Source organism: Ursus arctos, unplaced genomic scaffold, assembly GCF_023065955.2.
Source record: "Ursus arctos isolate Adak ecotype North America unplaced genomic scaffold, UrsArc2.0 scaffold_29, whole genome shotgun sequence".
In the NCBI taxonomy this organism is placed as follows: domain Eukaryota; kingdom Metazoa; phylum Chordata; class Mammalia; order Carnivora; family Ursidae; genus Ursus; species Ursus arctos.
Window position 1 is genome coordinate 26,647,044 of NW_026622974.1, and position 13,120 is coordinate 26,660,163.

A 13,120-nucleotide genomic window follows, 5' to 3' on the forward strand; every position below is an offset into this window, starting at 1 on the left:
TTTCTGTGTTGAAATACTGTTCTTTTAAGCTACATCTAGTAAATCATAGCTGTAAGACTACTACTCAACTGGCCTTTCCCCCCCTAAAATTTGCCTGGAATATTACAAAATAAATTAGATTTAGAGCTTCGGTTATGCTGACCTGTAATTTATGGATGCGTATATGTTTTTACTTTGTAAATATAGTTCATTTACCCCTAAAATGCAAGGCAGACGGATGGGGACTTCAGGAAGAGCCATCACGAAGAGCACCAGTGTGAGTGGGGAGATGTACACACTGGAGCATAATGACGGCAGTCAGTCCGACACGGCTGTGGGGACAGTTGGAGCAGGTGGAAAGAAAAGGAGATCCAGCCTGAGTGCCAAAGTGGTTGCCATAGTGTCTAGAAGGAGTAGAAGCACATCCCAGCTAAGCCAAACAGGTGAGTGAAGTGATTTCAACTTAGACACCTCGAGTTCTTGCTGGAGAGACAAAAGTGGATCCTCGTGCTATGGCTTGTGAGTGATTGTAGAGTGTACGGATTCTTCTTGGCAAAGGGAAGTTTATTTTTCTGTCTCTGAAAATCTGTTACATGTGCGTGTTTATTTTTTTTTCTGTACAGCTGTCTAACCAGGTATCATTTGTCAATCTGTAAAGTGGTCAGATATTTTCCATAAGTTAAAAAAAAAAAAAGTAAAGCCGTGTTTATAAATATGCAAGGAAATGCAAAGAAGTGTTAAAGATCCAAATTGATTTATATGCAAGAAAAGCAACAGGATTCTCCTTTTCAAAATGTTCCATAATATAATTACCTATAATTTAGGCTCTATCTATATTTTTATAGAAAAGAAAGTCAGTTGTGCAACTTGAAATACAGTCTTCAAGGTACTGTATGAATATAATTATTGAACTGTAATTGTTGTGTTTTCAGTGCAAGTTAAAAACTCAGCAGTTATTTTTATGTTAGAAAAATGGGTCAGTGGATTTGTGCAAAGAATGTCTTAATACGAGTTTGAGTTTCAGATATTTTCTACTGCTTATAAATCTTAAAAGCTTTATGTCCTCAAGGTATATAGAAAAAAGCAAACACAGGAGGATGGTTATTTCTGTACTGCAAAATATTTTTTTAAATTGCCCAAAATTACATAATATTTGATCAGACATATTAGATGATTCATTGCTATGCTCAGTACTATGGAAAGCTAAAGGTAAGTGAAATATTGAATTGATTTAAATTGTCAACACTCGTTTCTCCTGTTATAACCATTGGCCCCGTATTTTTGTTCCTTAGCAGCAAAAGTCTTGTTGTAACAAAATTTACTCAGGCCAAAAACTTTCATGAAATTATTTTTGTAGTTAACTTGGCATTCTGGAGAGTATATCTTTTAAAATGTGCGTTCTAGCGGACAAATTTACAAATAAATGAAAGGTAGAAAATTGAGCTGTTGAAAAACTGAACTAGAGTGCACAGCTATTCCAACAGAAGTTTGTCTTTTTGAAAATCATAGAATAAAGCTAGATTAGCTGAAGTCCCTGTAATGGATCTGCTGTATGCCAGTCCCACTAAGATGAGCTGTTCGTTGTGAAGGAGAATCTTTTCTCTTCCTTGGGGTCAGACTCCTTCCTGAGGAGTAGGAGGGATCGTTCATTTGTGTAGTTTGACTTGTCTTACTTTTGATGTGATGCTTCTTGGGTTTTGGTATCGATGTAATGGTGGTTTACAGTGGGGGGTGTGGATAAGGCTTTCACCACCAGATTTGAAAATCCTTCATCGCTTAGATGAAATGGAAATGTTCTTTGACGAGCCAGCGCTTCCTGTGTGAGAGGCTGCGGGTTTGGCGGACAGCTTCTCTTCTTACGCTAACTATTCATAGTCTCTCTCCTTTTATTTGTCCCCTATAGTTAGTTCCCTCACTGTCATTCACTAGTTATGTAGAATTACATTTTCTTAGAATAAAACACAGTAATTTTACACAGTAACTATCTCTACTTGCTACACAGCTTTGTAGGTAATAGGTTCAAATGATTGTCATTGAAACACTTAGCCTCTTTGCTTTATTAATTTAAATTTTATTCCATTTATGGTCATTGTTGAATTTCAGGTAATATTTACCTTCCGAAAAGATGCATTATTAATAACTTCCATGGAATAACCTACTTGAGGGAATTAGGTGGCAGTGTAAGGGAGCAAAAAAGACATTGGATCACAAAGCCAAGCTAACAAAGCAATTCAATTCCAAAGTGACTCAGTGAATCAACTTTTACCTCATCTCTGTGGGACTCAGTTTGCTTCCATACTGGGTGGGTTGGACGAGATGTCCTCCTATGAACTTTCCAGGTATCAAGTTTTATGTCTCTTTTTCTATATCTTAATTTTACCTGTTACTTGATAACCTATTCTCATTCTTCTCGATCTTTCTAAAGCAAAAGACAAATGGTGACAGACCTCAGTTATCATGCCTCTTTGTTTCAGCGCATGGCCTGGTTTTTCTCCCTGTTCTGTCTTCTACAAGTGATATGGAGAGGAAAACAGCGTTACTCATACATTAAAACAAGCCGTGTATTCTGTGGAATAGAAAGTATTACGTTTCATGTAAATGTTTAATTATTTTAATGTGCAAAGAAAAGACTAAGTAAGCAAGGCCTTCTCTTATACTGAACCTCTAATCCATACAGTCTGGGTTACAGCTTCTCCTTCCTCTACCGCACAGACGACAGATAATCAAGAAACTGTGAGGCACTTAGAAGTAGAGTTTCATCAGCTTTTCTTAGAATGATTGATTACAAACACATCGCTTTTCTGTTTTTGTTTTTATAGCCTTTTATTTGCTCAAAGGAGTATATTTGAGTCTTTGTTTGAAATCAAGTAAAATTTTTTTCAACAAATTGAAGAGCATAGTAAATTTTATACACACATACACATACCCACACACATACTCACATATATATATTTACTATGAAGAGTATTTACTATGCCCTTTAATTATATATATAATTATTCTTATACATAATTTACTAGTCTCTTCAATTACATATAATTATTCTTACAGGATATTTCAATTATAAATAATATTATTTTAAAATCACCTTTACCACACTATTTATTTATAATGAAAGTAGGAATAACTTCTTTAAATATGTATTTTTTAATAGGAGAGTGACATAAACAGGACATTTTCAGTGACTCTAGGTGTTACTACTGGTAAATGCCTTTAAGCAATCACATACATAGCTAAAAACCTATTCAGTAAATAGTAGCTGATTTAGATTGAAACATGAAGTAGTGAAAGAAAGGAAAATTATAAGAAAAAGCTCCTGACCTAACAATATTTTGGAATTGAATAAAGCTCTGAGTAAACTTAGGGCCAGGCTTTAGAACTCGAGGTAGATTTTAGCTTATGTAGGTTTAGAGGCCCAACCTGTGCAGTGTGAGGATTTGGTCCCTCACTGATAGACTAACTATATGACATTCCCCCAGTGGTAATCCCCTCCTTACTTATAAATAAAGGCATTTTTGAGAAGGGTCTATACATCTGTGAAGGATCATCCCTAAATAAGACCCTTGCAATTACCTACACGTGTAAGATAATTATTAGTATCATAAGAATGATAAGTATTCATGTGTCTAAGTGAATAAAACAAATAATACATTTACATTCTAGGGTTTTTTCCATGCAGTCTTTTTTTTTTAAGATTTTATTTATTCATTTGAGGGAGAGAGACAGAGAGACCACAAGCAGGGGGAGAGGCAGAGGGAGAGGGAGAGACAGACTCCCAGCCGAGCTGGGAGCCTGACGTGGGTCTTGATGCCAGGACCTGGGATCATGACCTGAGCCGAAGGCAGATGCTTAACCATCTGAGCCACCCAGGCGCCCCTCCATGCAGTCTTAAGTTATATACATGCACGTGTGTGTACATATAATTTCACTTCTTTATTGGTCACAACAAACTTATGAAGTACCATTGCGATTATTCCCATTTTGAAATTGGAGAAACTAAGGCATACAGTGATTAGGTAATTTGCTCAAATTCCCATTGTAAGTGATTCACCCAGAATTTAAACCCAGGCTTCTGGGTAGCAAAGCCTGTGCTCTTAACCACTGTGCAAAAAAAGAAGAGTTTGAAATAAGGTTCAAAAAACACTTAAGTGCAATCCTGTTGCTAATGCATGACAGACACTGGGCTAGGAGCTAGGAATACCAAAGAGATGGATGAAATACTGTCCCTGCCTTCAAAAATATCAAAGTAGAAAAGAGTGAGTTACATATAAATACATATAAATATTCCAGGTCAGAAAGGGTAACTGTCCAATTACTACAGTGGTACAGAGGGAGCACAGAGTGTGATTCACTCTCTTGTGCAATCTTGAGAGGCTTTCTGAAGAGGTGAGGCCTGTGCATTAAAAAATAAATCGGGGGGCGCCTGGATGGCTCAGTCCTTAAGCGTCTGCCTTCGGCTCAGGGCGTGATCCCAGCGTTATGGGATCGAGCCCCACATCAGGCTCCTCTGCTATGAGCCTGCTTCTTCCTCTCCCACTCCCCCTGCTTGTGTTCCCTCTCTCGCTGGCTGTTTCTCTGTCAAATAAATAAATAAAATCTTTAAAAAAAAATAAATTGGGAATATTATACAGGGAAGCCCATTCCTGGACAGAGGGAACAGCACGCTGATAAAATGTTCAGAATGATGAGTGCTTACTCCCCTGGGAAATGTGTGCATCCTAAAATCATATATAAAAGATTTCTTTGATGGATACTTCTCCTCGCTGCAAGAGACAAGTCACTTCAGGACAGATCTTAGATCAAATAAGCACTGTGCATCTGAGACAATGATTTCTGCTTAGAACTTTTAGCTGTTATGAAGAAAACACCTATAAATGTAAAATAACATCAGCTTTATAGACTTGAAATAGCTCAATTTACTTCATCTTATATTATTGAATAACTGTATCTCCAGTACTACACCAGCCACAGTAGGTATTTCAAAATTAAAAGTGTCATTCCCAGTGGAAGGAAGTTATTCACACTTGAAATAAACATGAACTAAAGAACTAAATGAGAAAATATAAAGCAAGTGCCAAATGTAGTAAATCTATGCCGTTAACGTATGTTACCGAAATAAGTGGGAAATCAGATTGGTCTCAGATCTGTGTCTCAGGATGAGAGCACATGCAGAACTGGTAAATAATCATGGTCTAACCATTTAATAAAATTATTATTTATTATATCATTAACAGCTGAAGATACTTTATTCGATTAATATGTTAATGATTAAAACATTGATTAAATTATGGAAAATGTTGCAGGGCTGCTTTACAATTTTCAAACAACTAAGAGTCAATTATCATGTACTAAGAACGTACCAAAAAATCATTTGTTTCTTTAATGATAGATATTCTGTACCTTTCTAAAAATTTTCCCCTATCCCAAATTTTGTTTTCCTCTGTCTAAATCCTTTCCTTCAAGACCCTGCTCAAGACCCTGTAACTCTAAGTTGTCTCCTGTTACTCTAACATTTACCAGTATCTTTTTCTCTGAATTCCTGTTAGATCAAGCTCTCTGACTCTACTGTCAACTTTCTGCAAGCACAAAAATTGGGGGCTGTTGCCATGAGCACAGTAATAGGTTTATATTTTGTAAGGAAACATATCTCACACGAACATGGATAAACAAAAATTTCCGTGACTTGCAAATGATGCACACTCACTCCTTCTGAGTAAAAGGATCTCAACCTGTACAAAAAATACCTTCCAGTTACATTAAGCTCCTCGCATATTCTTCCTCTCTTTTTGTGTCACAACAGGGCGCGTGGAGGAGAGCCCGGGTTCCTACAGGTTTCACCCTGGCCTATGGGCCCTGCAGAGCCTTCTCCTCTTTTCCTGATCTGGCTGGCACATTTAGTGTTATCTGTTTTAGAGTTTAGGCATTAACAAAAGGCAAAGGCACTCCTGCCTTCTGGCTGCCCTATATTCCTGCAAAAATCTCCGAAGCGAGGAAGCATAAAATAATTTTGTGGGAATTATTTAAAGGCTAGTAATTTTGTGGAAAGGGGGAAGGAAAATACTTGGAGAAAAACACTGATAGATATATATATAAATAATATATATTATATATATAATATATATCTATATATTATATATATAGTTATATTATATATATAACTATATAGTTATATTATATATATATATAGATAGATATAGATATAGATATAGATATAGATAGATAGATATAAATGATCGCAGCCCACGGACACAGTTGGCAAAAGCAAAGGTGTATGAAAGGGCTATAGTGAGAAATACATTTAGAAAAAAAGATGAGGCCAGGTCTTTTAGAAGCCCTTTAAGGGACTTTGCTCACTGTTTGATAGAGACATTTTAATCAAGAGAATAGAAGAAACAAAGCTGGGCTGCTGGAAATTTAAATGGAAGCCAGGTGTACAAAACCAGGGAGGAAGCAAGGAGGTCAGTGTAGGGCTAATAGATGAAGTGCCAGATGATGATGCAGGGAGGTAGAGAAGGAGCTATGGAAATGGAAGTAAGGAGCTTACTCAGAGAAAGGAAGGACTGAAAATGAAATTAAGAGAAGACAAGGTGAAATGCCCTTATTCAGGAATACTACCAAGGGAAGAGGGAGAATATGCATAAATGGGGAGGAGGGAGCAGGATCCAGAAAAAAAGAGTGAGGAGTAAAGACGAAGAGAAATAGAGTCCCAAGGGAGGTGAGAATTTTATACAGAGGCTGGTGAATCCTACAGGATTGAAGAGGCTAGGGAATGAGAGTAGACCACTGGACTTGGGAGCCTAAGCATTCTTCCTGACCTTAAGTTTGAATAGACTAGTGAGGGAAAGGGGAGGATAGAGCATGTCTTGGGTGGGGACAGGATTTAGCCTGGGCCAGAGCCCACTCTCCATTCCATCATTCATCTCAGCTTTCTCTCTGTAAACATCATCTCATCCATACCCACTTAATTACTCCTCATTGGATTTGGAATGGGGGTCTTGTCATGGGTGGAAGGAACAAGAACAGCGGAGACTGGGTAGGAGCTCAGGGGCATGGAGGTTGAGGGTCTACAATGGGATAGCATGAGGCTCCCCCTACCACCCTAAAGCCTATTCAGATACGTGGGAGGCTGAGACTGGAAGGATGAGTAAATAGAAGAAATTATTATGAACTTCTCTTCAGAAAGCTTAGCATTAGGAAGGGAAAAGACCAGTATGACCAACCTTTCATTCATTCTATCAAAATTTACTAAGTATTTTTTATGTACCAGACATTGTAATGGAGGTAGTACTAGGAGTAAATAGTGTGTGTGTATAGTGTGTGTGTGTGTGTGTGTGTGTGTATCTCAGAATAAAGGAGATCCGAGCATTTTTCCAGGATGAGGTGTAGAAAAAGCACCTCTAAATGGAGAAATTGAAAGATACAAAGACAAAGAATTTTAATTAACAGAGCAAAGTCCCAGAGAACAGAAGGTATAATTCAAGGATACCAAAGTTACTCTTGGAGAGAGGGGAAAATGGTTCTCTCCCTGAATTTGATAGAAAAGAGGAAATGGTGGGGATCCTGAGGAGTATTGCAATGGGAATATGAAGGCTGAAGGAACTTGAGTCAGAGGCCTTTGATCTTCTCCATGCAAATGAGGGGAGAGCGAATGGAGAGAGTGAGGATACAGGGTGAGGAATGTAGTAAGAAATGACTATGATAAAAGCACTGCTGAGCAGCACTGGAATTCCAGCTGAGTTTGGATAATGTTAAATCTCTGCGAGGTAACTTTAAAATGCAGTTGCAGGGATCTAGTTCATGTTAGTTTCATTTGTCTCTCAAGACTGTCAGTCATCCCCTGCTGTGTGAAGCTCCAATGTCTGCACCAGGATTTCTGAGATCATCGTAGGATTCTTTGAAATCACACTGCCCGTCTTTAAGATTCTGAGATAAAATTTGGTTAGATCTAGATTATTGTATACATGTTGGAAATTCACCTGTCTTGGACCGCCATTTGCTATTTAGTTTGATTCTTCCCAGTATGAAGATTTGTCTCATTGGAGAAAGTAGAAGCTCTGCCCTCTTTCTTATCTATTGATATTACCTCTTCCTAAGCAATGAGCAGATCTTTTCCTTGTTCTTATTCAGAGTACAGGTTAAAAGATTTTTTTTTTTGGCAATTTATCTCAGTGAAATTGAACATTTCTTTCATTATAATCATGGGAATAAAACTTTTCAGAAGGTTCATAGTAGAATTAAAAACTATATGGTGTTCATTATCCCACAAGATTATACAGGCAAAAATGTAAGTATTCTAAGAAGTTTTGGGTAGATTTATGTATGTTTGATTTCAAAATAGCTTACTAAGAATTAAGGAGTTTCCAAGACATGTCACAAATTTCTCAAGAAGAAATCATAGATGGAAACTAACAAAATTACCCTTGTTACACTGTGAAAAAAATAATACATATGAATAAAACTGTAACTATAACCCACTTATACCCAATGGGATAGTGCTTGAATAAGTTAATTTCCCTATGACTTTAGGGATTTATTTAAAAATTCATGTGGTCCTTAGACAATAATCATGCCAAGAAAATGTCCAAGATATTAAATCCCCTTCTGCTAGTCTTTTTCCAATTTTCTCCCCAAAAGTCACACAGGTAAAGCAAGTCATAAAATAAATCACGTGATCACCAGCTTGGACTTCATAATTTATTTACCTTGGGAAAATGAATGTCTTATTTTGCCATAGGACTTATTTTGTCTCCTTCCAACCAATCCAGTTTACCAAAGTATTTTCTGCATTTTATTTTACTTTTTCTAAAGATTTTACTTTATTTGAGAGAGAGAGCAGGAGCGGGGGAGCGGCAGAAGGAGAGGGAGGAGCAGACTCCCACCTGAGCACAGAGCTCAACACAGGGCTCAATTCCAGGACCCTGATATCATGACCTCAGCCAGACCTGAGCCAAAGTCAGCTGCTTAACTGACTTAGCCACCCAGGCACCCCTGCATTTCAAGTTTAGAGCCGCTTTATGAAGATGCTCAGTCTTTTCCTTTATAAAAGTAAGTTATAGCTGCAGAGAAGGAAGACATTTTAAGAAATGTTTCCTTGGCTCTGCTGATCATGACCAATGAAAGCGAAAAAGTTCTCACAAAGGATAGGTGTCGCCCCAAAAGTTTCAGAAATGGAAAGCTGTATTTATCAAAATCTTGCTGAAATCCAGATTCCTTGTCTGTGCCTCATTTACTTGATTCATTTAATGGCACAAGAAAAACATTCTGAGGAACATAATGTTTCATGTTCTTTGTTTCCTGAACACAAAATCATGGTGCCAGAAATGATTCTCAAGTCTGCAAAACCATCAAATGAATGTAAGCACGGGTTCTTTTATTTACTGTTGCTGTCTGGCCTAGGAATTCACTACTGTTAATAGAGATTCAATTCAGCTATAGCAACTCATCTTGTGAAGAGATGCCCTAATGAGGATTAGTATTTTCAAACACATGCCAGCTGCTCTATTTTTGTTCTTTTCCTCGCTCCAAACTATAAATTCTGAATCTGGCTAATATGTATGTATACTTTTAGGTTGGTTTGTCAGAAAAAAATATTTATTTGAGTGGAATTAATTTTTATAATTAATTTGTGTTTAGGATATGAAGGAGGAAAGGAAACTAACATTTATTAAGGGCCTTCAAAGTACAATCCTAAGTACTCAAATAATTACATATAGTGATAATTATTGTTAACTATACTAAGATAATTTTTAAACATGAGATCAATTTCAGAATGGGTGTTATAAAATATTTTGGGTAGCTCAAATGTAATGAGGAACACGTCTGATTATATTTACAGCAGATGACCAGTTTATGCACCCTCATTTAGCACTGAGTGATTTTATGTAGCGATTTTTTGCTCATTTTTTTAGTAATATTTTTCAGATTTTTAAGCACAGAAAGACAAAAAGAAGATAAATAAAACTCCTGCAATGCCACCACTAATAGCAAGTTCAATGTGAAAATATTAGTATATTGTTAGTTAATCTTTTTATGCATTTCTATTATTAATATTGATAAAACCATCAGCAGTGACAGTGGTTGCTTATTAATTACCCCAGTGCCATCCAGTGTTTAACCGCTTTGCATGTCTTAATTTCTCCAGTCCTCAAAACACAGTCATAAGGTGCTATTATTATTCCCATTTTACAGATTCCATGACTTGCCTGAGGCCACACAACTTTTAGAAGTTGAACTAGAGTTTATGTTCTTAACTACTTCACTGTAACTCCATTCAACTCCATAGACACACAGAGAGATGCTTTGATTATAGAGCTTTTTAAAAATATTTACAAATCATAATATTTCATTTTGTTCTGTAATACTACCATTTTTTTACTTAAAAAAAAAACCACATGTATTTAGGAAGACCCCCTAGGACACCATTGCAGAAGGCAATGATTTGGAAAAAGCTGGGTGAATAGGAAAGTGATTACAGTCTTCTGTATCCAAGAGTCTGCTGGGCAGTAGGGAGATGAGGAATGTCAGGGATAAGGGTGCATCTTGCCATTTACTGAGAGAGCGACTGCTGGGCAAAGATATTATTTGTCATTTGTGGTCATGCCGATGTTGGGACAGTCACTGGATAGGTTTTTAAGTCAATTGAGGATCATCAGTATATAAATGGGATTTGGGGTCAATGAATGTGCTTAGGAAAGCAGTGCAGAATGTAAGAACACAGGATCTAGAAGACTCCAAAGGAAAATGAAAAGTTAAAGGCCCTTTGAGCCTCAGTTTCTTCAACTATAAAATTGAATAATAAATGGTACCTACCTCAGAAGACTGTTGTGAGAATTAAGTGAAAATTTATGTTGACACTTTAGCAAAGTACCTGGCATATAGAAAGGGCTTAACAGTAATACCGACTAGCTATCTTAGTAATTCTGAGAAACCAAATAAAAGGGCAGTAGTTAGAGAACAGATGTTGGTGAGTCATTCATGAATGGTGCTGAGAGGCAGAAACCCAGCCAGTGTTTTTCTCTGCTCATTATGTGTAAAGTGGTTAGTGGAATACAAGTTCTTGAGGTCTAACTCCAGTTCTTCTCGATCAGTGGTTCCCAGAGTTCCTCCTGTCAAGTCCCTCCTGTCAGCCCTGGCCTCAGGAAATTGCACTTGGTCGCATATACCACGTTGTGCACACACTTACAGGGCATTTGTGCATCTGTTTATCCTGTGTTAGGCATAATCTGCAAGAGAGTGATCCAGGGTCTCTCTTAGGCCAACCCTCCCTGTTCCCTAATACCCAGCCTTTCCTATACTAGGTCAGGGGTCAGCAAACTTTGGCTCAAAGTCTGTTTCTTATGGCCCATGAGCTAAGAATGATTTTTCAGTTTTTTTCAAGTGGTTGGAAAAAGTCACAATAAGAGTAATATTTTGTGACACATAAAAATTATATGAAATTCAGTTTTGGTGTCCATAAGTAGTTTTATTGAAATGCAGCCATGCTTATTCATTTCTGTGTGGTCCTTGACTCCTTTCATGCTACAAAGGCAGAGACCTCATGGCCCTCAAAGTTCAAAATATTCACTATCCAATCTTTTAAAGAGAAGGTTTCATGACCTTTGCTCTAGGCCAAGAACTTAGTGCCTACAAGGCAGAGTACAGATGAAGTCATTAGAGAACAATGATCATTTCTATAGTTACCTAAACACATTCTCTGCTTCTCAGAGTCCGAAGTTAATTTATACTACTACGGGGACTTTCAAACCCCCCCCCTTTATTCCTGCAGTGTTGACATGTATACTATGTGCCTATTGGTGTCATCTCGCACTAGACAAAATGATTTTTCAGAATGAAGACTTTTTCACCCCCCACAGAGATAAGAATCTTCAGCTCTTCAACCTTGTCCTAAGAATTGGTCCTTGACTTAGCTGCGTACATAAAGTAGTGAAACCACTTCCCCAACTCTAATTTTCCCAGTTGGGAGCTCAGGAGTCGTGTCTGTTATTTCAGTGATTATTACTCCCCAGAATTTAGCACAATGCCTGTACTAGGCACACAAAGACTTTCTTGAATTAATGAAACTTTTTGAAAGAGATTTCTGTGTTCTGTCTCTTTCCTCACAAGCCACTCAGTCCTCCTCACATCCTAATCTGAATTTTGCCCCCCAGGCCCCCCAAATTATTCTTGTTAAGGTAGCAGAAAGTTCACAGACATGAATTTGATCTGGATAAAGTTTAACTTAACTTATGAAGTCACAGGTATTGTGCATAAGAAACCAATGAGGTGTGTGTAATGGAAAATATTGGTAAAAAAGGTTTATTTGTTATTTGACGTGAGTAAATGATTCTTATTTACTTCCCGCCTCTCGCATATGGAACTTCATTTCTGGCAGTGCTCCAGCCAGACTTGACTTCCTTGGGTGTATGAAACACAATTTAGAGTTTCTTTCTTTGTACCTTAACAGGTGCTAAACCCTCCATTTGGAAAGTTCTTAATCTGTCACCTTGCCTGTCAAAATCCTTCTCTTCATTCAAGACCTATCCAAATTCCAACTTCCTATCAGGGCTAAAAGTGATTCTCTGAACTCCTCTAAGACATTTATTTGGTGCTCATGGCGCTATTCTCTGCCCCATAAATATCTGTAAAGGTCTTGTCACAAGATGAATTTCAGAGTTACTCAAGGTAGTAGCTGTGCAACAGGATGTTTTTGCCGGGGTGGTGGGCAGGGCGGCAGTGTCTTACACGACGGTGCCTTTAGTGAAGAATATTCTCGATAGATGTCTGCTAGATGGGTATGATGTTTGCTCAGTCAGAATATCGTGCTCATGTGGTAATTAATTGATCATATCATGGTATTTCATTTAACATTATGACATGCTGGTTTTAGTGGGTAGATTTTAAAGGCAATTGTTCTTCTATGTTGGGTTTTATTACTTTTCAGGACATCAACACATCTTAATTTTAAAAAATTTTTACAAGTAGAAGTGATTTTTCTGCCTCCTTTTCCCTTTCTTTCCCTTATATATCCCTTCAAAAACCCCTGGACATTGATCTGGATACATTTTACTGGATAATTCCACCTTTTTGCTTTTAAGTTTTAACCTTTCTGTAAACAAGGAGATACTTTTCGTTTTAAGATTTTGAGACAGTAAATGAATTGTTG

General features: G+C 37.4%; 1 protein-coding gene across 14 annotated transcripts in view; it reads left to right on the forward strand.

Annotated features, from left to right (window-relative positions):
* The window catches only part of RIMS1 (regulating synaptic membrane exocytosis 1), an 851,235-nt gene that overhangs the window by 784,601 nt on the left and 53,514 nt on the right, over positions 1-13,120 (forward strand). For 3 of the 14 annotated variants that reach the window (XM_057303964.1, XM_044387119.3, XM_044387120.3), the window contains one exon: positions 187-422. The exons of 10 other annotated variants lie outside the window; for them this stretch is intronic. In XM_057303964.1, coding sequence (XP_057159947.1) covers positions 187-422 — 236 coding nt within the window. The remainder of the gene's footprint in view (positions 1-186; positions 423-13,120) is intronic. One more of the 14 variants, XM_044387118.3, reaches the window with a different exon arrangement.